The sequence below is a fragment of the Paroedura picta genome, chromosome 3, assembly GCF_049243985.1.
Source record: "Paroedura picta isolate Pp20150507F chromosome 3, Ppicta_v3.0, whole genome shotgun sequence".
In the NCBI taxonomy this organism is placed as follows: Eukaryota; Metazoa; Chordata; class Lepidosauria; order Squamata; family Gekkonidae; genus Paroedura; species Paroedura picta.
In genome coordinates, this window is record NC_135371.1 from 24,796,363 (window position 1) to 24,820,241 (window position 23,879).

Consider the following 23,879-nt stretch of genomic DNA (forward strand, 5'->3'; position numbering starts at 1 on the left):
GACACTTAGATCTAAGCTTAGCCCTAAGATCTATGAGCAGCAGCGAGGGAGGGGGGGGATGGGCACAAAAAGGGACCTCCTCGCAAACATGACATCCCAATGAAACCATCGAAGGGTACTAGAGTGTTGCAGTGATGTGTGACATCACTTCCAGTTACACAACGGGAAGTGACATCATAGTACGGAACAATTCCGCATGGCAGCTGGTTTCATTCTCCAAAGCTCCCAGGAGTAAACTGCCCTTGGATGGCAGCCCTGACCCACATCTCCCTTTCCCTTCTCCTCATCTGTTTGGCAGAGGAAGGTTTCCAGAATCCCCTCTTTTTTCTCATCCTGCGGACTGGAGGAAAAGCCTGTTAGGGCTTAAGTACTGTAACAGCTGTCCACAGCAGGAATCTATTTAGTTAAGGCGATCAGATTTCTACAGAAAAACTACCTAGTGAAATGCAGCTACGAAAAAAAAATTACACTTTTTGCTTGCCCCGTCTTCATTTTCGAAACAGGCGAGTAAAAGGGGAACGATTTATGCGATCTGAAGAGAAACCAGAGTATATTAAAAATATTAGTTTACTCCATTTATGTATGCCCCACTTTCCTCCCCAACAGAGACACAGAACGGCTTGTGCCATTCTCCCCTTCTCCACTGAGAACATGGGACTGGGCCAAGGCCTCCCAAGCAACCTTCCATGAAGGAGTGGGGATAGAAACCTGGGTGCCTCCCAGACTGTAGTCCAACTTTCTAAGCAATACACCACAATGCCTCGCTTTATCATTTTTCCAAAGTAACCTGCCCCTCTCCCACGCACACACTTTTGTATAAAACTAAAAGTTTTATAGAATTCTTGCTTTTGGATACAGAGGCAAAATTAAAAAAAAACAACAACAACAACACCTAAAGAAGCCCAGAATCCAGAAGGGTCAAGAAGTCACCAAGGAAACTGTCCTACATAAATGTTACTATAACTCCACAGAAATCTTAGCAATAACTCATCTCTCTCCCCCTCGCTCTCCCTTTTTGTTGTTTTCGTAACCTTTTTGCTCTGATCGTAACACATTGTCAACAGCTTCATTATCCATGGCTAAAAAGTGGACCCGTAACGTTTGGAGAGTGTTATTAATTGGCCTCGGTAGCGCATAATGAGTTTAAAAGCTCCTTACCTGGGTGCCCCCGGGGATGGTAGCTAGTGGCGGACAACGATTTACAGCACACCATTAACACATATGCCAGGAACAGCCACTGAGATGGAAGCATTGATTTGGCACAGAACCTCATCCTGCGGGCAGAAAAAAGGAAGCCACTGAGCGAAAGGGACCATATATAACCGTGGAGGGGGGGGGGAGAGAAATGTTTAAGAAAAAGGAAGAAGAAGCAGAACACTGCAGAAAGGATGGGGAAGAATGCAGGAGAGGGCCTGGGAATGAATGGACCTGGCTTATTATAGCATATGACTTAAGGGGTGGAGATGGTGGGAGCAAATTCAACACCTAAACCAAGATCAGTTCTTTACCAGACGTGTTTCATAAGCAGTGGGTTTCTTCCCTCTCTCTGCCAGTTATCTTTATGATACTCTGCTAATAATATTTCAAGGTCAGCAAAGTGTTTGGGGGAGGTGAAATCACAGGGGAGTGGATCAACCCTGGACATGCGAGGCCTCAGTGAAAGAAGATCGTTCCTGCCTTTCCCCAGCAGCCAGACCCGCCTTCAGGTGGCATAAGGGGAGCTGCCACAAGACTGGGAGAATCAGATGAACTCACCCCTGAACTACAGATGCCAACCTCGGGGGGGGGGGGGTCTGGTGATCTCCCAAAATTAAACCTGACCTCCGGACTACAGAGATCAGTTCTCCCAGAGAATATGGTTCCCTCAGAGGATGGACTCTATAGCATTATAACTTCCTGAGGTATTTCTCTGAGCGCTGCCCTTCCCAAATCTCCAGGAATTTCCCAACCTGGAGTTGGCAATCATACCCTCCACACACATATACGTGCTCACCCTTGTGCTGGCCATGCAAGTTTCAGTTTGTTTCTGCAAGAGAAGGGCAAGCTTATTTAGGAATATCAACCTCCACACACACACACACACAGCAATGGTCCACAAGGGCAAAAAGAGACACTGGGAAGAGGGGGGGGTACAGGCAATAACTGTTTCTGCAAACGTCTTTGGTTCACAGAAGCTGGGATCCAGGTCTGTGCAGAATTATCCCGAGATTAAGGGCACATGGCTCAGTGGTAGAGTATCTGCTTTGCATGCAGAAGACCTCAGTTTCCAACCCCAGCATCTCCAGGACCAAGGCCTAGATTTAGGTGATGGGAAAGACCTCTGCCTGAGATCCTGGAGAGCTGCTGCCAGACTGAGTAGGAAATGCTGACTTTGATGGACCAAGACTCTGATTTAATAGAAAGGCAGCTTTATGTGTTCATATGTTTACAAATCTTCTTGGGTAAAAAATTGGCCCTTCATTTAAGTCACCCATTTTCATGTGACTGGCCACAACCTGATAGTTTTCAACAACCATAACTCTACCTTTTGGGGAGAAATGAGAGAGAAACAAAGAGGGAAGAAATGAGGAAAAAGTGTGGGTGGATGGAAAGAAAGTGAAAAGGAAAAATAATATGAAAGATTGCATGCTGGGGTCCTAGATCCTAGATAGGTTGAAGGACTGCAAATCATGTGGTTAAAAACTCTGGCAAAGGCAACAGAACGAGGGATTAAAAGAAATTTTGTAAGAATGTAACTACATAAGAAGAGCCCTGTTGGATCAGACCAGCATTCTGTGTCACACAATGGCCAACCAGTTCCTTTCTAGACAGCCAACAACAGGGCAGAGAGGCCAAAGTCTTCCCCTGAAATTCCCTTTAGTCACCACTGAGAGACTTATCCTCCATGAATCTATACAATCTCGTAAAAGTGTCAGTGCTTGTGGCCATCACTAGACCCTCTGGTAGCGAATTCCAGATTGTATTCACTCCCTGTGCAAACTAAGTATTTCCTTTTGCCCATCCTGAATCTCGTAGAGAGCTGTGAAACAGGAATTGTACGCCATGGGAAAGTCCAGGTTATATCGGCCTTCTGGATCATCACCAGATGGAAATTGACTGCCACATCGGTCTGCTGGCTTCATTGGTCACTCCTAGGCAACAAAGCTACATTGTGGGCACCGTGCAGCTTGGATGCTCAGTCGCTTTAATGGAAACTATTAGGAAAGGTGGAGAGAGGAGCAACTGGACTTTATTAGGAAGTGATTTTCTCCATATCATCAAGACTGCAGGAGTGACCGACTAAGTTTGTCCTTCTATGGCCTTCATACGTCTTTGAAATAAACATACACCCCTAGTTCCAAGAGGGTTATGAATTAGCCACTGACTTATCTTCATAACATCTTGAAAATCAATGAAGTTTTATTCAAGGTGTAAGCTTTTGTGTGCACAGAAAACTTCTACAGATACAATGGGGGGGGGGGGAATCCACCATTATGTATAGGTAGAGAGAGGATGGGGTGGGTGTTTAATTGCCAGGAATGGCTAGTTGCATGCCTAAGAAATTGGGAGGTTATAGCTGAGGTTGGATTAAAGCAGTTAAGATCTGCAAATGGCAGTAAATTAGCATGCAGATACAAGTAAATGGGAGTAAATTAGCATGCAAATCTGCTGAGTCTGAACTTTGAGTCTGCTGGCACCCCCAAGACCAATATAGTTCAATTGGGACTGAGAGACTTAGCATGCGTAGATGTGCACTCCTTCAGTTACATTGAAACAGATTTCTTTAAATGTTATATATAGATGGGAGGGTTATGTGAAACAGCGAGTTACAATGCTCAAGACCATAGAATTCCCTGGGCTTAACAGAGATACTGGCTTCTTATATCACTACACATGCTGGAGTTGGTATCCAAGAAGCATCATGCAACAAACTTCATTAATATTACTCACTAGAAGTTTTGGATCTGGAAATGGATGGGATGAAGAGTTCTCCTTACCTTCGGGATCTGTCCTGGTCTTTGCTGTCGCTAAACAACCTGATCAACGCATATAATCCGTAGTAAATCCAAATTCCCATTTGAAAATATGCAGAAGCATATCCGCGTCTCCTGAACTTGTCTCTGCACTAGGGTCCTAAAGAAGAAGAAACCAGGGTGGGCAGCCATTACTGAGGGGCTGATGTCAAAGCCCTGCTGATTAAAATCATTGTCATACAGTGCCATCTGCAGCACAATGGCAAAAGGAAATTTCTGTGATGAGAATTCAGAGGCGTCCTTCTATCATAACAGTGTTTCATGTGATTATGCCATTTCTAAAAAGTCAAGTCACTCTGAGCGGTCATGCAGGGTCAAAACACCTTGCCTGCAGTGATCTGTGACAGCGCTATGTGACTGTGCATGTATATTGCTTCCAAATTTGCAAACAATCAAGGCCCAAGCATCATTTCTCTGGGACCAGTAAACCTATAAGAACTCACATGCAAAAACATGCACGCTCCCACCCCTTGTCTACATATTTATTTGTACTTATTTATAGACCTCCTTTCCCACTGAGGCTCAAGGAGGATTGCACAATATAAGTCAATGCGATCAATAGGATGTGACATCTAATAAGCAACGTCATTAGATGCGCATAGCAAGCATGCATGGGCCACCAATGGAATCTGATCCTGCAAGCTTTGTTTCTGTGCAATGAACATTACAAACAGGTTGCTACTTTAGAGAGCCAAAAGCACTTCACTCAGAAAATGGCATATTTGAGCTCTGCCCTACTGCATATTTAAAAAAAAACACTCCATGAATAAAACACTTAAGTATAAACATATGATAGTAAAGTATAACTGAATGCTGGAAGCCAGCAGGATTGATTTACAAATAAAGTTTGATCTTGTTTACATTGTTTTGCCATTTGAACTATGAAGACCACCTTGCACCATCAACTGGAGGACATCCAATATCAAGCCATTGTTTTAAAACGAATGATTGGGGTTGGGGGTTAAACCTCAGGTTACAAAATGTGAATATTTTGTCACACCACCAGTGACTGGGCATTTCCACCCTTAGATGCTGCTGCTGCTGCTGCTGCTGCTGCTGCTGCTGCTGCTGCTGCTGCTGCTGCTGCTGCTGCTGCTGCTGCTGAAGAAGAAGAAGAAGAAGAAGAAGAAGAAGAAGAAGAAGAAGAAGAAGAAGAAGAAGAAGAAGAAGAAGAAGAAGAAGAAGAAGAAGAAGAAGAAGAAGAAGAAGAAGAAGAAGAAGAAGAAGAAGAAGGAGGAGGAGGAGGAGGAGGAGGAGGAGGAGGAGGAGGAGGAGGAGGAGGAGGAGGAGGAGGAGGAGGGGAGGAGGAGGAGGAGGAGGAGGAGGAGGAGGTCTTTGTACCCTGCTTTTTACTACCTGAAGGAGCCTCAAAGCAGCTTACAATCACCACCACCCCTCTCCCAATACAGACACCCTGTGAAGGAGGTGAGGTTGAAACAGCTTTGAGAGACTGTGACTGGCCCAAGATCATCTCACTGGCTTCAGGTGAAGGTGTGGAAAATCAAACCCAGTTCCCCAGATTAGTGTCCACTGCTTTTAGCCACTACGCCAAGCTGGCTCTCCACTGAAACACTGAAAAAAACCTGCAAACGTTGCCAATGGGATTTTAACGGTTTAAACTCCTCTTAGGATGACAGTGTACGTAACCTCACATTGTGAATATGACGAAACTACTTTCATTGAAGTAATCACCAAACAACAAAAGGATTGGATCTAGCCAGCTTTTTCACTCAATCTTGCTCAGTTCACCTTTGTACAACGGCCTCCAGCCACGTGACTTATGGCCACGCAGGTCCCATGACCTGCAGCACAGCATTTTTGGTGGTGAGAGGAGACTCCTCACTATATTTTCTCCAGCTGAAAAGCTGACCACAATCCGTTGTAAGAAACATGACATAATAAACAGCTGCAAACCCAATTCTTCTGACACATCTGGGAATGCATTGATGACTGAGTGCTGGGCAAAAGCAGAGAGTGGTGGTGGCCTCTGGAAGGACATATTTAACAGGTGGGCTCCAAATCAGATACCTTTACATTAGAAAGACTAGTTGGCGCAGCACCTAACAGATGTTCCTTTGCCACCCCGCAAGCTCTTTGATTTTATACATGAGTGCATTTCTCGTACTAATTTGACCACTGAGGAAGACCCCTTTGGGTCGAATTGCATTTAGTCACATTTTTAAACACATTGTCCTCACACTACACCATGAAGAATTATCTAAACATGCGAAGGGCTTTCCACAACATGTGGACAAGAACAAATATACCTGGACACAACCCTGCAAGCTTCAGGCAGCAGCTTTCAATGTACTACCCAAAACGCAAATTTCAGGCAGATTAGGATGCCCCATTGTTTCTGGCATAGGCAACATCCCAGTAAGAGTTCTTACATGAATACTGTCACAACCATCATCCCGGTTATTTGCAACACAACCATCATCCCGGTTATTTGCAACACAACAACCATCTTCCTGAGGGAAAAACCCACAATCCACCGAATGCCATCGTGGATTGGATATAGAAGCTCTATAGCCAGCATCTCTCCAAAAAGTACAACTGAAGTCTGAAAAATATTATTTGTGACAATCCCACACCACACGTCACCACCAAGCTTTGTCACTTACTGGTTCTCTCATGTGCTATCATGGGGCAACAATGCCCTTCCTTAGTCTACACAGGAGGAACGAGTCAGCCCCTACACAAAAATGGGCACTCGTCTGACACTTTAAAAGGCAATAGTCAGGCCATTTTGTTGCTGATCAAAATGTCACCGTTCTCATGGTAATAACTTAGTTACTGGTATTGTGAAATGGTCTCTGTATTTCTCATGATTCTGTTTGGATTTTATATCACAGAATCATAGAGTTGGAAGGGGCCATACAGTCCATCTAGTCCAACCCCCTGCTCAACGCAGGATCAGCCCAAAGCATCCTAAAGCATCCAAGAAAAGTGTGTATCCAACCTTTGCTTGAAGACTGCCAGTGAGGGGGAGCTCACCACCTCCCTAGGCAGCCTATTCCACTGCTAAACTAAAATGTGACACAATTGTATATATGACACAACCTGTACTTCCTCCATTTCATAACCCTTTGACCCTGATGTTTACCCAGTTTTTAATTCATAAGCATTTTGTGTTTGCATAGTGAGGCTCTTCTAGATGCATCGGACAACATGGGCTCCAGTCGCAAGCACTCTAATAAAAACATGTAAGACCCCTGTACTGGTGGTCACCAGGGGCTTCACACCTTTAGAATTATGTCACAGGTACTGCTGGTGTTTGTATCAAATCAGGCTACTCTGGGAAGACCAGTAATGACCTCTACCCAGCATAAACAACTGGATCATTCCTGACCTATTGAGGCAAGAGCTCTACTGGGGCAGCATGGTTTGCGAATGCAGCGGTTCCCTGGAGCCTTCAGGCCACAGTAGGGAAATGGATTAATCACCTGTCATTGGGACAGCTTTATTGGGTTCAGTAAACAAGGGTCAGATCCAAAAATGTGTTAAGTGCCCTTGACAGCAAGAGAAGCTTTCAGTGGGCTCCCTGCTTTCAGCTGGACTTGTCTGCATCACTTCAAGGCTTGAATTTTGAGAGACCGTTAACTGAGTGGACTAACCAGTTCTTAGCTCCATCAATTCTATATGGTTGCTCCTTATTGCAAAGCATTTCCGCTTTACAGCAGCAAGTCTTGTGATTGGGCAAGTCTCACTGCAACATAGTATGCTCTCATTGCAATATTTTCCAAGTTCCTTCTCCATACTTAACAGACCTCCTCATGGCCAGGCTATTCACCAATAACCCTAAACTGGTGGGTGTAAAGTAAGAATTCCCCTGATATTGTCCCAAAGGCAGTATTCCAGAAAAGTGATTTACATCTTATTAGTGATAAGCTGCACTGTGACATTTTTATTAAGATGCTAGCTTCCGTTGCACCATTCCTTGCAGCAAAATGCTCTTTTTTCTTCTGTCAACACCGACATATTAAAAATGCATTTTATAGCCCCCTATAATAACAGCACATTATTCCCAATGCATTTTATACTCTCCTTTTTTAATGAGCAATTAAAGATGATGACTACGCCAATTAAGGAATTTATGAATGTGGATTTAATTTTGAACAGTTCCCCAGTTGTTCTCTCTCTTTAAAACAAGTGGACCATCTTTCTCTCTTTCTCTCTCTCTCTACTATTCACATACTCCTATTTGTATCAATAAATACTCACATCTTGTTTTAACTGTTACAGAATGAAGACTATTAGCAAATGGAGTTGAGTAAATACATACAGATATTGCTGCTGAATCCCTCTCTGTAGATCAGTTCCGGATACGGAACAACGAGGAGCCCAAATAAAAGGACACATGGAATGCAAAACGTAGCCACCTACCCTGCTTTGGAGCAGACGTATTTCCAAACCATCAACATATTCATGACAGGCAAGGAAGTGATGAAATATAGTATAAGTCCACTTACCAAATTTTTATCTTAACCTGCTGTCCGAATGAGCTTGCCCTTTGAATGGGCTAAACAAGTGTGAACTGTAATGGATAGTTAGCTCGAAATCCCTAAAGGCCCAATTATCCCCTTCTTTGTTCTTTTTTGCTTTTTTAATGGACAAGCTTTTTTAATTGGACTTTGGCCCTAACATTATACACATGAACAAATCCCTCAGAATGGAAATAAAGGGCTACTCAGGAGTAAATGTTATTGGGTTCATAGCCTCTTTTAGCATAAAGTATCAACATTATGTCATTCCTAATGTACTTTAGAACCAATCGGCTCCATCCTTCGTAGAGCATTTGTACCACTCAGCCAAGGTTCACCTGTTCTTGAGAATTTCTTTATACAAGGGAGCTTCAGATGTTAGGGCACACTTGCTAACTAGAGAAACTGAGGGATGCCAGCCTTCAGGTGGGACATGGGTATTCCCCTGGAATTATAGCTCATCTCCAGGCAACGGAGATCAGTTCTCCCTGGAGAAAATGGCTGCTTTGATGACGAACTGTATGGCGTTCTACTCCACTGGATCCCCATTCCAGGAGGCAACACAGGTGACGGTCTTGGCCTCTATGCCCTGTCTTGATACTCCAGAGGAACTCATTGGTCACTGTTTGAGACATGATAGTGGACTAAATGGGCCACTGGTCTGATCCAGCAGGGCACTTCTTATGTTCTTCAGACACACTGAGATGTCCAGGCTATTTCCAGCTTTCAAAACAGCTAGCCATTATAAAAAAGTAGTAGTAGTAGTAGTAGTAGTAGTAGTAGTAGTAGTAGTAGTAGTAGTGGTAGTAGGAGGAGGAGGAGGAGGAGGAGGAGGTTGTTTGTTGTTGTTATATAAGGTAATGTAATATACCACCCCTCTCTGCATGCAGGCTCAGGGTGGTTTACAGTATGTCACATGTACATCTTTACACCACTCCGCCATCTTTACCCCAACCTGGGCCACCTTCGGCTGACAGCCACCATTACACGGGAGTCCGCCAACAAGGCAGGTAGGCAACCGCCCGGCCTAAACTGCCATGCGGCTCTGGGGGGAAGGCTTCGGGGCTCCCAGCAGACCCTTAGCCTCCCCGTCCACCCTTCTTCCCCTCCCCTGCCCTGTCCTCTTTACTCTCGGCTTCCTGCCTTACTTCCTTTCTCTCTCTCTCTCTCTCTCTCTCTCTCTCTCCCTTCTGTCTCTGTCTCTCTGAGCCGCGCCTGCGCTCCGCCACTGCCGCCGCCGCTTCCCTGCCTCCAAACACCCAGCCACCCACCCTTCTCAACCTAACCATGAAAGTTGCTGTAATTAGGATCCATGAGTTCCTTGCTCCCATATTACACTTCACAATCTAATATTTAACCAAGTAAGACTGCTCTTAAGAGTGGCAGAAAGACGTAGCATTGGGGAAGTAATTTGAAGCACACCAACTAATTCCTAGATCTCAGTGTTTCTCCTTCGAATCCTGATTCTGCTAGTGATCCCGATCCTAGTGTGTTTTACTCAGAAGGAAATAAAGAGCCCTTGAACATAAGAGTCAAACTATACTATGCTTTTTTGAAAGAGTCCAGTTCAGCTTGCTTTCCCTGCAGCCACACAGCAGCTGAAACGGATGTCATTTATCAGCTTGTGGGAGCACAGTTCCATTGGGGACCATGGAGGGAGGAGCTCCTCCCATCCCAAGAAAAAAAAATGTAAATAATTCTCTACTGGGGCTGTTTCAGCTCAGGAAAACAGCAAGGGGGGGGGGAGTCAGGAGCCCCTCTTTCCCCCCTGCTGCAGTCCAGAGCTGAATGAGGTTCCTAAAGGCTTTAAAAACGACATTCCTTGCGGCTACTGTGTGGCTGCGGGGAAAAGAAAATTGAGTTCAAACTGATTAAAAAGTATCAAGTTTGTGGGGATGTAGACTCTCTTTCATTTCACGCCTGGAATACATGAACAAGTGAAATGAGCCCATCAGCCATTATCCCAATAAAATACATTGCAAATAGGCCATAAGCCACCTAATTACCAAGAAACAGAAACAACATAGATCAATCCAGGAAAATTAAGCAGCTGAAAGTGGACAGGACAATGTTGCCAAACTGCGGCCCTTAGTTTATCAATATACATTTATTAAAGTGCTGGATATTAAATAGCCCAGGCATCCCTGATCTCATTGGATCATGGAGCCCAGCAGGGCTGGCCTTTGTTAGTATTTGTTTTTGGGTTTCTATACAGTTTTTTTTTAAGGATGCATAGAAAAGGAAAGGAAATACCACATATGCTGCAAACCTACTATTTAGAAAAGAAATGTTCATAAAGCTTACAACTAATGATTCATAATTTATACATCCCCTTAAGGGCCCATTATGCATGGGGGGAATAGCGCACATTCGGGGTGGAATGGCGGCGAGTAAAATCACTGATAACGCACAGTGCCGGCTGCAACAGGCCGCAGATTCGGTGCACACCGCCGAAAAAGCCGCGTTAGCAAAACGTGGAAGAAAGCGCAACTTCCGGGCGACCGGGGTGCAACCAAAAGCGCCGCTAGGGTCGCCGCGTGCATAATCGATTACTCTGGGTTTTGCCTCCATTGCGTCCCGTCCCGTGCATAAGCTGTTTGCTTCGCTTCTTCCCCCTCCGCGTTTTCCATGTGACCCGAAATCACCGTTTCGGCGGCCGTGCATAATGGGCCAAGGTGACCAACCACATACAGCATCATCCCCCCAGTTAACATCTACAGTTTGAAAATAATTTTTCTTAGATTTTACCTTTCAATATAATCTGGTATTGTCCCCACTTTATTCTGAATTCTGATGTCAATTTGTTATGCATCAAATATGCAAGTTTTGCCATTGGCCCATATTCCGTCAATCTATTTAACCCATCCATAACATTGGGTGCTGATTCTTTTTTCCCTGTCTTGATGCTTAGTATTTGGATGGGAGACCTCCAAGGAAAACTAGGGCCATGACACGAAAGCAGGCAAAGGCAAGCCCCCCTGAATGTCTCTTGTACGGCTTCCAGACAATCCTGCAGTCGTACGCCACAAACTCCGTCTGATAAATACTAATGGATCTGAGCTTTATATCCCAACATTATACAACAGGAATCAAGAAAATAGAAATCAAGAGAAAAGTTATGCATTCATAAATGGACAAGCATAAATCCTGCTTTTAAAAGTCTTCTTATTTAAACACCTGGTAACACTTGCAGGCTTACATTTTCTTCCAAACAGAGAGAAACAGACCTATCCAATGGCAATTGTTTCTTGTATTGTTTGTCTGTTTTATGTAAACCGCTCTGAGCCTCTGGGGAGGGCGGTATATAAATTAAATAAATAAATAAATATAAATAAATAAATACAATAAATATATTCATAAAAGAAAGAAGTGTCCTTTTTTGCAGTTTTCCTTATTTCTTTATTCTGTAGGACTTCCTTATTTCTTTATTCTGTAGGTAATATCCATATTCAGTGAGATTCTTTCATCAGTGACAAGTCCTCTGAGTCTTCAGGATATTTATCAATTTTATAAGTATTGAGATTTTAAACTTTATATATAAGGGGAGGGTGGTATATAAATTGAATGAATGAATGAATGAATGAATGAATGAATGAATGAATGAATGAATGAATGAATGAATGAATGAATGAATGAATGAATGATACTGGCCACAGGCTCATATAGGTATGGGGATACCGGTCCTTCTTATACTCTTGTATTACATTTTCTTCCAGCTTGAGTTGATTCCAGTATATTATCAAGGGTTATTATCTCCAAACCAACGCACAAAGAACAGTTTTAGAGCACTTTCAAGAAGGTCCGTGGTCTCCAAGCCGGGCTGTCAAATTCTGAAGCAGTCCCTGAAGCACTGTTTTGTCCTGATCATTTGCAGTGCAATCCTAAACGGAGATACTCCCTTCTAAACCTGTAAACCCCAGTGGACTTAGAAGGGTGCAACTGTGTTTAGAAGTGCATTGCTAGCTGCCTTGTTTCCAAACTGGGCTAGAATCTCACAATGACTTTTGGCATCCCTGTTCTTCATAGCTCACGTGGTTAATGGGCGGGCCTTTGTATAAAACACAGGAGCACAGCTTGTGTTCAAAATACGTATAATAAAGGGCACAAATGACACACATCAGTCCATAAACTGCTGTACTCTTCACAATTTGCAGTGCCATCCTACACTAAACAACACCCCTCTTGGGATCGTGCTGTTGGTAGTACCTGGTTGACGTTATCTTGCATACAGAAGTTTACTTTCTTTTAAAGCATCAAGAGCAAGTTTTCCACAGGCAATGCATAAATATAAACCTATGATCACTGGTGGTTCACATCACCCCAGGGCACGGATTAGATGCCGAAAAATAAATAAATAAAAATCTAACAGCAGGTTAAAGAATTGCATTTGAGAGCAAATACAGCCAGCCTCCTTTGTGCATTCCTAGGTTTGGCGTAGCAAGGCTGCCACCATGTGGATTCTGCAAGAGAATGCAACCTCGCATTTCTCCATCCATTCACAGGGCATCAACAGATGTGCGATGCTTCTGCGGGTTCATTGTAATTTCAGCCGGTTTTTAAAACAATCAGAGGAGGCCTAAATGAAATCCATCCCTCTCTTCGAGTCAAATTAAGTCTTCCCTGACTTATGGGAGTGAGGTTGGCGCAGTAAATTGTGCATACATAATTTATACTGATAAAAGATATTAAACATTTTCCAAATTGGGTCATAATCTCATTATAGCACACCAGCAGAAAAAAAACAGTTATCATTGGGAGTTTTTAAAAAAAAAACCTTCTTGCTCTTCCCTATAATAAAAAAAACCCTTTCAAAGTCATTTCCTTTGCCACAAAAACCACTAATCTGAGGATTCTCTTTTTGTGTACAGATGAATCATCCATGCAGATTAAGATGCTTCATTCATCAGACTCATGTGATGATGTCAAGGATGCCTTCATTCATTCCCTCCTGCGCTCCATCCCAGACACCAGAGTCTATCATCTCTCCTTTTTAATTTCCACAATTATTCGATCATGGCCGCCTTCGGCCTAGAATAATAGAGTTGGGAAAGGTCATACAGGCCTTCTAGTCCAACCGAATACAGGATCAGCCTAAAGCAGCCCTTCTCAACTTTTTCACCATTGAGAACCCCTTGAAAAATTGAGAAACCCCAGCAGTGTCACAATAGTGCAGAATATGGTTGGGAAGCATAGCTGTGTACATGGTCACAAGAAGAAGAAGAAGAAGAAGAAGAAGAAGAAGAAGAAGAAGAAGAAGAAGAAGAAGAAGAAGAAGAAGAAGAAGAAAGAAGAAAGAAGAAAGAAGAAGAATTGGTTCTTATATGCCGCTTTTCTCTACCCGAAGGAGGCTCAAAGCGGCTTACAGTCGCCTTCCCTTTCCTCTCCCCCCAACAGACACCCTGTGAGGTTGGTGAGGCTGAGAGAGCCCTGATATCACTGCTCGGTCAGAACAGCTTTATCAGTGCCGTGGCGAGCCCAAGGTCACCCATCTGGCTGCATGTGGGGGAGTGCAGAATCGAACCTGACATGCCAGACAGAAGTCTGCACTCCTAACCACTACACCAAACTGGCCACTACCCCAGGGGCCCTTCCCCTTTTTACTATTAATATAATAATAATAATAATACTATTACTATTGTTATTATTAGTTAGATTTATAGACCAACATACTCCAAAGACTCAAGGTGGGTTACATAAAACATAAACCTCTTTAAATCCTAACCCCTGAAACCAAACTTAAACCCAACACACTAAGATCCCTCCAACCTCCCGCAATCATCCACCAGAGGGGTATAGCATAGCCTGAGCCTCTAGGCCCATCACTAGTCATTTTGTGAGGGTGGGAAGGGTCAACATGACCATATATAGTCAAATCACTCAATAAATGTTTAACAAATTTTTAAAAATACATTAAAAATCAATTAATTCCCATCAATTTGAGAAACCTTTCCAGAGCTCTCAAGAAAACCCAAGATTTCACAAAACCCTGGTTGAGGAAGCCTGGCCTAAAGCATCCATGATGAGTATCGGTCCAGTCGCTGCTTAAAGATTGCCAGTGAGGGGGAGCTCACCATGTCTTTAGGCAGCCTATTCCACCACTGAACTATTATAACTGTGAACATTTTTCCTTAGCAAACTAGTACTATTCTATGCCATTTAAACCCATTACTGTGGGTCTTATCCTCTGCTGCCTGTGCCACAATGAGCTACAAAGACATAGCAAAACTGGAGTGAAGTAACATCTCTGTTCATTGGGCTCCCGTCCTGGCACAGAGAGCCAGTTTGGTGTGGTGGTTAGGAGTGCGGACTTCTAATCTGGCAAGCCGGGATTGATTCTGCACTCCCCCACATGCAGCCAGCTGGGTGACCTTGGGCTCGCCACAGCGCTGATAAAACTGTTCTGATGGAGCAGTAATATCAGGGCTCTCTCAGCCTCACCTACCTGTCAGGGTGTTTGTTGTAGGGAGAGGAAAGGGAAGGCGACTGTAAATTGCTTTGAGACTCCGGGTAGAGAAAAGCTGCATATAAGAACCAACTCTTCTTCTTCTTCCTCTTCCAGTGTTGCTGACTTTGGAAACACATCCAACCTTTGCTAAAAGCCTAGTTGCTAGAAGCCCCAGTGGGTGTACTGCCTTCTAGCACTTGTACTTCCCCCCTCAAACTTAAAGCAAGAGAACCATATTACACCAGGGAGGATTACGAAGCAGTGATTGGACGGATGGTGTTGAAAAATGCCCATCTGCACAGTCCGTAACAGTTTATAGATTGCTCTTCTCTGATGATACTCAAGGTGGGATACACTGACTATGCAATATATCACAGGTGAATCACAGAATCACAGAGTTGGAAGGGGCCATATAGGCCATCTAGTCCAACCCCGTGCTCAACGCAGGATCAGCCCTAAGCATCCTAAAGGCTGAACAAAGATGGTAAGCAGCCACAGTATCTTGACCAGTACCAAATACTTGAGGGGGGGCATAACTTAAACTAGCTTGAGCTCATCAGAGTTTGGAAGCCAAGCAGAGTCAGCCACATTTAGTACTAGGATGGAAGGCGGCCAAGGAAGTCCAGGGTTGCCGCACAGAGGCAGGCAAGGGTGAACCACAAATCTTAGCAGGGACGCCTCATGATGGGGCCTTCGGGAAACCAAACTCATACGCAGCTCCAGTCTACAGTAATCAGGGCTCATGTCACCCTCACTCAAGGTTGTCTCGGTACGGATTGTTCCTAGATATGATCTAGGTGTGCAGAAAAGGAAAAGGAGATATGCCTTTATCACCTGGCATCCCCTTAAGAGATAAGAAAAAAATACCTATCTATCAGTGCCTTTGGCTAATTTATTTAACGTAATTTTTACCCCACTTTTTCCCCCAACAGGAATACAAAATGCAAACAATGTAAGTTGACAAATGGGGAGAAAAATGAAAGCTCTCTACATCGTGGGGTGGTTCTGCATCCACTAGCTCGCTCAAGACTACAAGCAGCCAGCCAAGACCTCAGAGCCAAAAACCGAGCCCATTTTGACTCCTGCCAAAGGGCTCTCTGGCTGCATGCAGATAAAGCTACCTGTAACAGGAAGAGAAACAGAAGCTCTGCCAGGATCTTATTCAACTGGTAGTCATGTCTGAAAGTCTGGTCCTTAGATCCTTCACACAGCTGTTCCCCATAGAAAGTGTGTGGGGCTACCACTCAACCGCATGGGCCATATTGACTGAATGGCTCATGGCCACCCACGTGGTAACTGCTGCAAGAAGGAAGTGGATGATCCCAATAACACAAACAAGAGAAAAAAAGAATCTGCCCAATGGCTTAATCAAATAATATTAGAAATATAAGAGTCTCTGTTATCTCTTTATTATCATTTCCACCTGGTTACAGCTGCACAGGGCAGAATTTGGCATAAGTGGCTTCTGGAGGTATATGCAAAGGGAGCCTTTAGTGGCTTTTCATTTCTTCCAAACCATAAGCAACTTATGGCAAGTCTTGTTGGATTTTCAATGCAAGAGAGGAACAGAGGTGGTTTGCCATTACCTGCCCAAGGTAGTAGATTTTCACTTCCTTGGTGGTCTCCAAGCACTCGCCTGCTTAGTTTCTGAGATCTGGTGGACAGGGTCTGGTGCCATGGTTGCCCTCAAATATCACTATCCATCCACATGCAATGCGCATTGTGTGAAGCAACACCCACATGGCTGCGCCAGTTGCACCTACCACTAGTTTAGACTTGGTCTGAGACCTTGGGGAGCCATAACTAGACTACTAAGTACCGGCGAACTAGACAACTCAGTGGCCTGACTCAGTTGAAGGCAATTCCTTATACATCCCAGGAGCGGAGGCATGAAAACTACCATGTATTTTCTGTATCTATATGCACATATACACGGGGAAAGACACACAAAGGCGGTAGCTATCATAGCACTCAGAATCCAGCTGGCGCACAGCAGGCTTTCAACAACAATCTTCCAAAATGGCAGCGCAAACAGGCCCTCACAGAGTGCCCGTTTATGACATCATATTCCTCTCTCTGCTGGCAGTCTTTCAATCAGTCACAGCCAGTCAGCTCTTGACACTGGCATATTTCAAAACTCCATTTCACACTGGAGGGGGAGTGGGAATGAGAACATGCACGGAGGCAACCTCTGCTGCTGAAAACCCCGTTTTCTCTCAACAACTCAGAAGATGGTGCCTTAATGTATCCATTCAACACACAAGGGATGAGCCACCCTCTGCTACAAAGCACACGGGGAAGTGGGGGATTGGCCGTTCTTTAATGGCACTGCAGAGCTGTTCTGTGGTTGACAGTCCTTTCTGAGGCAAAAATTTAGCTACAACCCTACATAGTTTTTATCCCACAGAGGTTCTAGGGATGCTAGAGGAAATTTTATAAAGGTACTGGACTGGAGACTGCAGAAGTGGTGATTCTGTAGGAGCTGATATGGCAGGGAGTAAAGGCTTATAAATCCCAATCTGGGTAGCCCAAGGTCTCCTGATTCCATTGGCTCTTGGAAGCTAAGCAGGGTTGGCTCTGGTTAGGACCTGGATGTGGGACTACCGAGGAAGTCCAGGATTTTTTGCTGACGCAAGGAACGGCAAAATAACTCTGGTCTTGAAAACCTCATGGGTTCGCCATAAATCAGTTGTGACTTGTCAGCCAAAAAAAGGCAGATTATAAATCCTGACCGGATAGCCTAGGATGTCCCAGTCTCATCAGATTTTGGAAGCTAAGCAAGATTGGCCCTCATTAGTACTTTGATGGGAGGCCAAGGATGTCCAGAGTTGCTATATACCATTAGTTCTCAACCTTCCTAATGCCATGACCCTTTAATACAGTTCCTCATGTTGTGACTCCCAACCATAAAATTATGCAAGTGATCTTTCAAAGAAATTAAACCGAAAATTGCCAATGGCATGCAGATCCATTGTTCATGATTGTATATAAATTGGGTTTTTTTTTTTCGGGGTTTCTCAGTTCAGTTCTGCCTCTTGTCCCACCATGCCGATCTCACTCTTTTCTGCTGCTCCAGACAGACGAACGCTCTATATCGATCTACCCCGCAAGGCTGTTGTGTGGATGGTGCCCCCCCCCGGCCAAGCTGCTTGCCCTCCCACGAGCCCTGTGAAAGGGTCGTTCGACCCCCAGGTTGAGAACCACTGCTATATACAAAGGCAGGTGATGTCAAACTATCTCTGTTCATCTCTTACCTTTAAAACACTACAGATTTGGCATACGTTGGCTGCAACTTGATGGCACTTGGCAGAATGTTATCAAAAATATTTTCACTTCTGTATGACTCCGAATCACACAGAGCTGGAAGAGACCACAAAGGGCCATCCAGACCAGCCCCCTACCTTCTGAATTGTTTTTTTTTTTAAATACTTTTGGCTGGGTTAAAAAAAAATTATAAAAGCAACATTTATTTATTTGTTTATTTCTCTCTTATATTTCTATACTACCTTCCCTTGCAGCTCAGGGCAGTTTACATAGAACACAGGAATAGTACAGCACAATTCATAACTTTGGGTAAAAACAATAACAGTGGTTTCAATACCTGATGATAACCATTTTTACATTTCCTGTAACATTTCCATATAACAATTCTAATTCTAATGTTGACGTTAACCTGTAGCTTTAAGAAATGAATGCCCTCAGTGCTCATTGCTAGACAACCACAACAGTATTGCCAGCCTTCAAGCCTTTGTTTCTGTTAGTAAAGGGCAAAGGGCAGGGATAGGCCCTTTTCTATGGCTGTTTTGGTCTTTGAGAGAGAGTTTAAGGTCAAGGCCCATCAGTACTGCGCAACTCACTACCACACATACTGTATGACTCACCTGGGCTGCATTGCTTCCTACGGCTGAACAGTAGCTACCCCACAAAACCCAGTGTGGTGCAGTGGTAAAGTTGCAGACTAGGATTTGGGATACCCAAGTTTGAATCCCCACTGGAAGCTCACTGGGTGATTTCAGGCAAGCAATACACTTTACTCTGCTCTGGTTTGGCCTCACTTGGAGTACTGTGTTAAGTTTTGGGCACCACAGTTGAAGAGGGATGTAGACAAACTGGAGTGTGTCCAGAGGAGGGCAACAAAGATGGTGAGGAGTTTGAAGACCAAGAGGAAAGGTTGGGGAAGCTTGGTCTGTTTAGCATGGAGAGGAGACAACTGAGAGGGAATCTGATAACCATCTTCAAGTATTTAAAAGTCTGCCATATGGAGGATGGAACAGAGTTATTCTCTCTTGCCTCAGAGGGACAGACCAGAACGAATAGGATGAAATTAATTCAAAAGAAATTCCGTCTAAACCTCCAGAAGAAGTTCCTGATAGTTTCTCAGTGGAACAGCTTCCTTGGGAGGTGGTGGGTTCTCCATCTCTGGAAATCTTTTAACAGAGGCTGGATAGCTCTCTGACAGAGAGGCTGATTCTGTGAAGGTTCAAGGGGATGGCAGGTTACAGTGGATGAGCGATAGGGTTGTGAGTGTCCTGCATAGTGCAGGGGGTTGGACTAGATGACCCAGAAGATTCCCTTCCCACTCTGGGATTCTATGATTCTATTCCTGGTCTCACAAAGTTGCTGTGAGGATTCACGTGGAGGAAAGGAGAATGATGTCAGCTACTTCGGGTTCCAATTGTTGAGAAAGGTGGCATATAAATAAGGGAAATAAAAATCAATATAAGCCAAGACAGGGTATAAATAAAATGTAAGTTGTGTGGTGAGTGGGAAGGAGAAAGAAGCAAGGAAAGGTGATCATGTGGGGATTACCTGGTGGACCAAAAGGAGAAATAGTGCAGGAAGGGGATACAGGGGGATATGAGGTGCCCCACCCCCAGAACGATCAGCCCAGTGGCAAACATTGTGAAGAGGCTCCCATGGGGAAAGAAGGCTGGGAATCAGGCTGAAGGGTTAAGATGCTGAATGTGCAACGAGCTGCAGGTAGACTAAGAACTGTAATTTGAGGCAGGCTGCCTGAAAACAGATTTAGAAGACTTCAGGATGTGACTGGCTCCTAAATTCCTGTGCAGGCTAGGTGCCCAGTCAGCCCAGGGCCAAGATTGATGGGAGTCCTGAGTTCCGCTCTGGTACTTTACACCAGATTTAAAATCACACTGTTAGAAAGTATCAATTTCCGTGAGGGTAGAAACAGTCTTCAGGACACATCTACACAAAATTACAGCTAGATTAGATGAAAGCTTTGACAGCTACCTTGAATTAAGCACTACATGATGCTTTTTCCTGCCAATTTAATAAGACTAATTGGTAGATTGGATGGCAAATTCAAGCATCACACTCTTGTTATATTGCTTGAGAAAGCGGGCAACCTGGCTTGTTTGTTTACATACAGGCATAAGTCTATACAATCTGTTTTGCCCATAAAAACAGAAAAGTCTAAACTGAAAATGGGCTAAAAATACCTGGTTTGCCAATCAAACATTCTCTTCTTCACAAAGCAATATGTGTTCCAATGGCAAGAAGAAGTGTTATCGGAAAGGGAAAGGGGCAGAGTTCCAGGATCAAATGAGGGAAGTCTCTTCCCTTGTCACCCCATTCTTCCAAACAATCTTGGGGGTGGGGTGGGGGAGGGCACACTGCTGCCCTTTGGGAATGCATTTTGCTTCTAAGAAAGCCATAATTGTTCACTTCAGGGAGTACATCCATAAAATTATTTTTTAAATCTCTGGACCCTGTGAAATTTGGGCAGGGGTAGGGTATCCGACACAGACGCCCACCGCTTGTCAAGCTGTGAAGCTGCGTAATTATTCCTGGATACGGTTTGTTTACAGTCACTCTTATTTTGCTATAATTCACTGCCTGAAAACAAAACACAGCTAAAAGGCTCGAAGGGCATTTATGCCAGTGTGAGGATTCAAAGTCCGATCAATAAATAATTGCACTTAAAAGATTAACCCGATCTCGCCCAATCTTTGCTTTAGTTAAGTGGCTAAAAATACATGCAGAGAAAGGTTCCCGCAGATCTCCCCCTATTTCTGGTTTACCAACACCAGACAGGGCAACAATGGATAATGTTACATGGGTGCTTTCAAAAATTACGGCTCACTGGAACATTGATTTTTCCTGGGGTCTTAACTGCAGGGGGCCAGACACTGAATATTGATAGCATACCGACTGCTATCGTCTGGATATTCTGAGCATCAAGAGAAAGGATCAGGAGGCTTAATCCAAGGCCCACTGAAGACAGGAGAAAGGTTTCCACGGACCCTAACAAGCATAGGATTGAGGTCGTACCTTGGCAGTCGGCAATCACATTTGAGGTGACGCCTTATGACAGATTGATGTTCCAAATAAATTTCACGGGATAACCGAATGGCAACACACTGATGCCGCTTGGGTAGGTTTGCTTTTCATGGAATGTCACAACACTCTGAACAATACTGGTGTTACACTGTCATTGTTTTGCTCGAGATTATGGTAAGGACGTTTTTTTTTTCACAGTCAGCTCCCCTTCCCGCCCCCCCCCCCAAAAGCATTGCAGTGGAGTATCATAGCCGATGAAGTTACTCCAAGAAGCTGTTATTACGAAACTGAAAACTAATCCTTGATTCGCTTGACTTCCTACTGTTTGACTGGCTTGCTGGTATCGTTTAACTGTTTTGCTGTGAGCCACCTAAAGCGACTTCTGGGGAGGTAGCGTACAAATCTCCAAAATAAATAAATAAATTTCGGGTGCCATTTCCGTCTTAAATAAATAAATAAGTCAGAGCCAGAAGTCAAAGGAGGCTCACTGAATTTGGAAGAATATCATCAAAGACCCTCGCAGTGATCTTTTGTTTCTTGATCAGGTTCCCTTTGCCTATCTCATTCCAGTGGAAAGGTTTCATGAACACGGCACAAACATTACGCCGTGACAATTTCCCAGTTCCCACCTGCAGTTCTGTGATACATCTGGAGTGTTCCGTTCTATTCGTTTAAGATAAGGAAGGCTTGTTTTTCTTCTCTTTGTATGAAGACTCAGCAGCAGCTCCATTGTTTTCAAATGCATTTGATTAACTAAACGGCGCTGGACTGATTTCCCCCACACACTAGATTATAAAACTGTTACAATCCGTACTGTGATGCAAGGGGTTCCGGGGATAAAGAAACAAACAATCACGGTAAGAGCGTAAGTGGAGCACTGCTGGCTCACACAACTGCCCAGCAAGTACAACATCCTGTTTCCCACATGGCCATTGAGATGTACCTGCTTCCTAAACACCATTAAATATAGCAGGGGCTAAATGGAATCTCAGTATCTCCTGTCAGAGCTGAGTCGTGGGGGACTTAACGACAGTTCCGTGGGGCTTGCAAGGCAGAGCTGTTCCGCCAGGCCCAAAGTTGAGGTCAATAAGAGCTACCACCTGATCTTCGAGACCTCTCCACCAACATCGATATTTGCCAATTCGATCTCCTAGGGTAGCGATCCCCAACCTGTGGGCCGCGGACCACATGTGGTCCTTCGACTAATTGGAGGTGGGCCGCGAAGGACGCCTTCCCCCCCCCCCCGGCCCTGTACAACACACTTCGGGTTTCATTGTCTCCCATCACTCCCAGATGGGACTATCTCGTTGCAGAGAAACAAGCTCAGGGTTCCCATTGATTTGTCGTTGTCATGAGTGAAAATTTCCATGAAAATAAAATGTTCCTTATGTTCATTGTTGTGGCGTGTCTGTATCTTATTTTGAAGGGATGTTTAAACATTACCATAGCCACCAGAGTCAGAGAGCGTTAGGGCAGTGGGCCTCAGTAAAATTGTCAAGCGTTGAGTGGTCCCCAATGATAAAAAAGTTAGGGACCACTGTCCTAGGGAAATGACATCATGCTCTCCCCAACTTTAGGACAGGGTTTATTGGCAATATATTAGATATATTTTCTGAATTCTAACCATATCAGGTCTTACATTATTTTAAGTTTTTATGTAATTTAAAAATGTCGTAATCTGTCTTGAGTTGGATGAGACAAGGCTGAATAGCAGTGTAATAAATCATCATCATCATCATCTACACAGGACTTCTGCTCCTGCTAGGCTCCACTGCAATGTATCTGCTCAGCTGAACAGGGCCTTTGGCAAGGGCGACCCTGCAAATGGGAAAGATGAACAACTGGCCACGAATGACTGAGGAAGGCCTGAACAAAGGCCTGGAGAAGGTAGTGATATAGATGAGGGCAAATAAGCTGAAGTTCAGTCCAGATGGAAATGTTGTTAGTCAATTACAAAACCTCTCACTTCAGGATTGTTGTTATTAGTTGTGAAGTCGTGTCCGACCCATCGCGACTCCATGGACAATGATCCTGCAGGCCTTCCTGTCCTCTACCATTCCCCGGAGTCCATTTAAGCTCGCCCCGCCTGCTTCAGTGATTCCATCCAGCCACCTCATTCTCTGTCGTCCCCTTCTTCTTTTGCCCTCAATCGCTCCCAGCATTAGGCTCTTCTCCAGGGAGTCCTTCCTTCTCATGAGGTGGCCACCTCAGGATACATTACTGTAATGTGCTTTTGTGTGGTGCAGCCCTTGAAAATAACCCAAAACATTCCATAGCTCCAAAATGCAATAGCCAGACTACTCTGGGAGCTTAACACAAAGATTCTATCATCCCCATACTTTAGAGACCTCCAGGTTTCTAAAAGAGCAACATATACATTTAGAAATCAATAGAAAAGCAACAGGCCATCTGCAGACACATTAGGGGTCTCTACCTACTTGGGGGATTCGTGAGGATGCAAAATATATTACTTTGCCAATCCATCAAAGGGAAGGGGAGTTAGTTTGATAAGGACTGAATATACTCCAGGAGCCACAGAATACTGAAAGAGTTAGTTAAAGAGAGAAACTGTGAGAGGGACAGGTAGCTTGCTCAAGTTCTTGAGAGCTTACAGAACTCAGGGGTGGGGAGAGATTA

General features: G+C 44.2%; 1 protein-coding gene across 3 annotated transcripts in view; it reads right to left on the minus strand.

Annotated features, from left to right (window-relative positions):
- TAFA4 (TAFA chemokine like family member 4) overlaps positions 1-23,879 on the minus strand; it is a 170,756-nt gene that overhangs the window by 116,889 nt on the left and 29,988 nt on the right. For all 3 annotated transcript variants that reach the window (XM_077325125.1, XM_077325124.1, XM_077325123.1), the window contains exons 2-3: positions 3,978-4,113; positions 1,159-1,274 (exon numbers count right to left, since the gene is read on the minus strand). In XM_077325125.1, coding sequence (XP_077181240.1) covers positions 1,159-1,274; positions 3,978-4,057 — 196 coding nt within the window. In that variant the 5' untranslated portion in view covers positions 4,058-4,113. The remainder of the gene's footprint in view (positions 1-1,158; positions 1,275-3,977; positions 4,114-23,879) is intronic.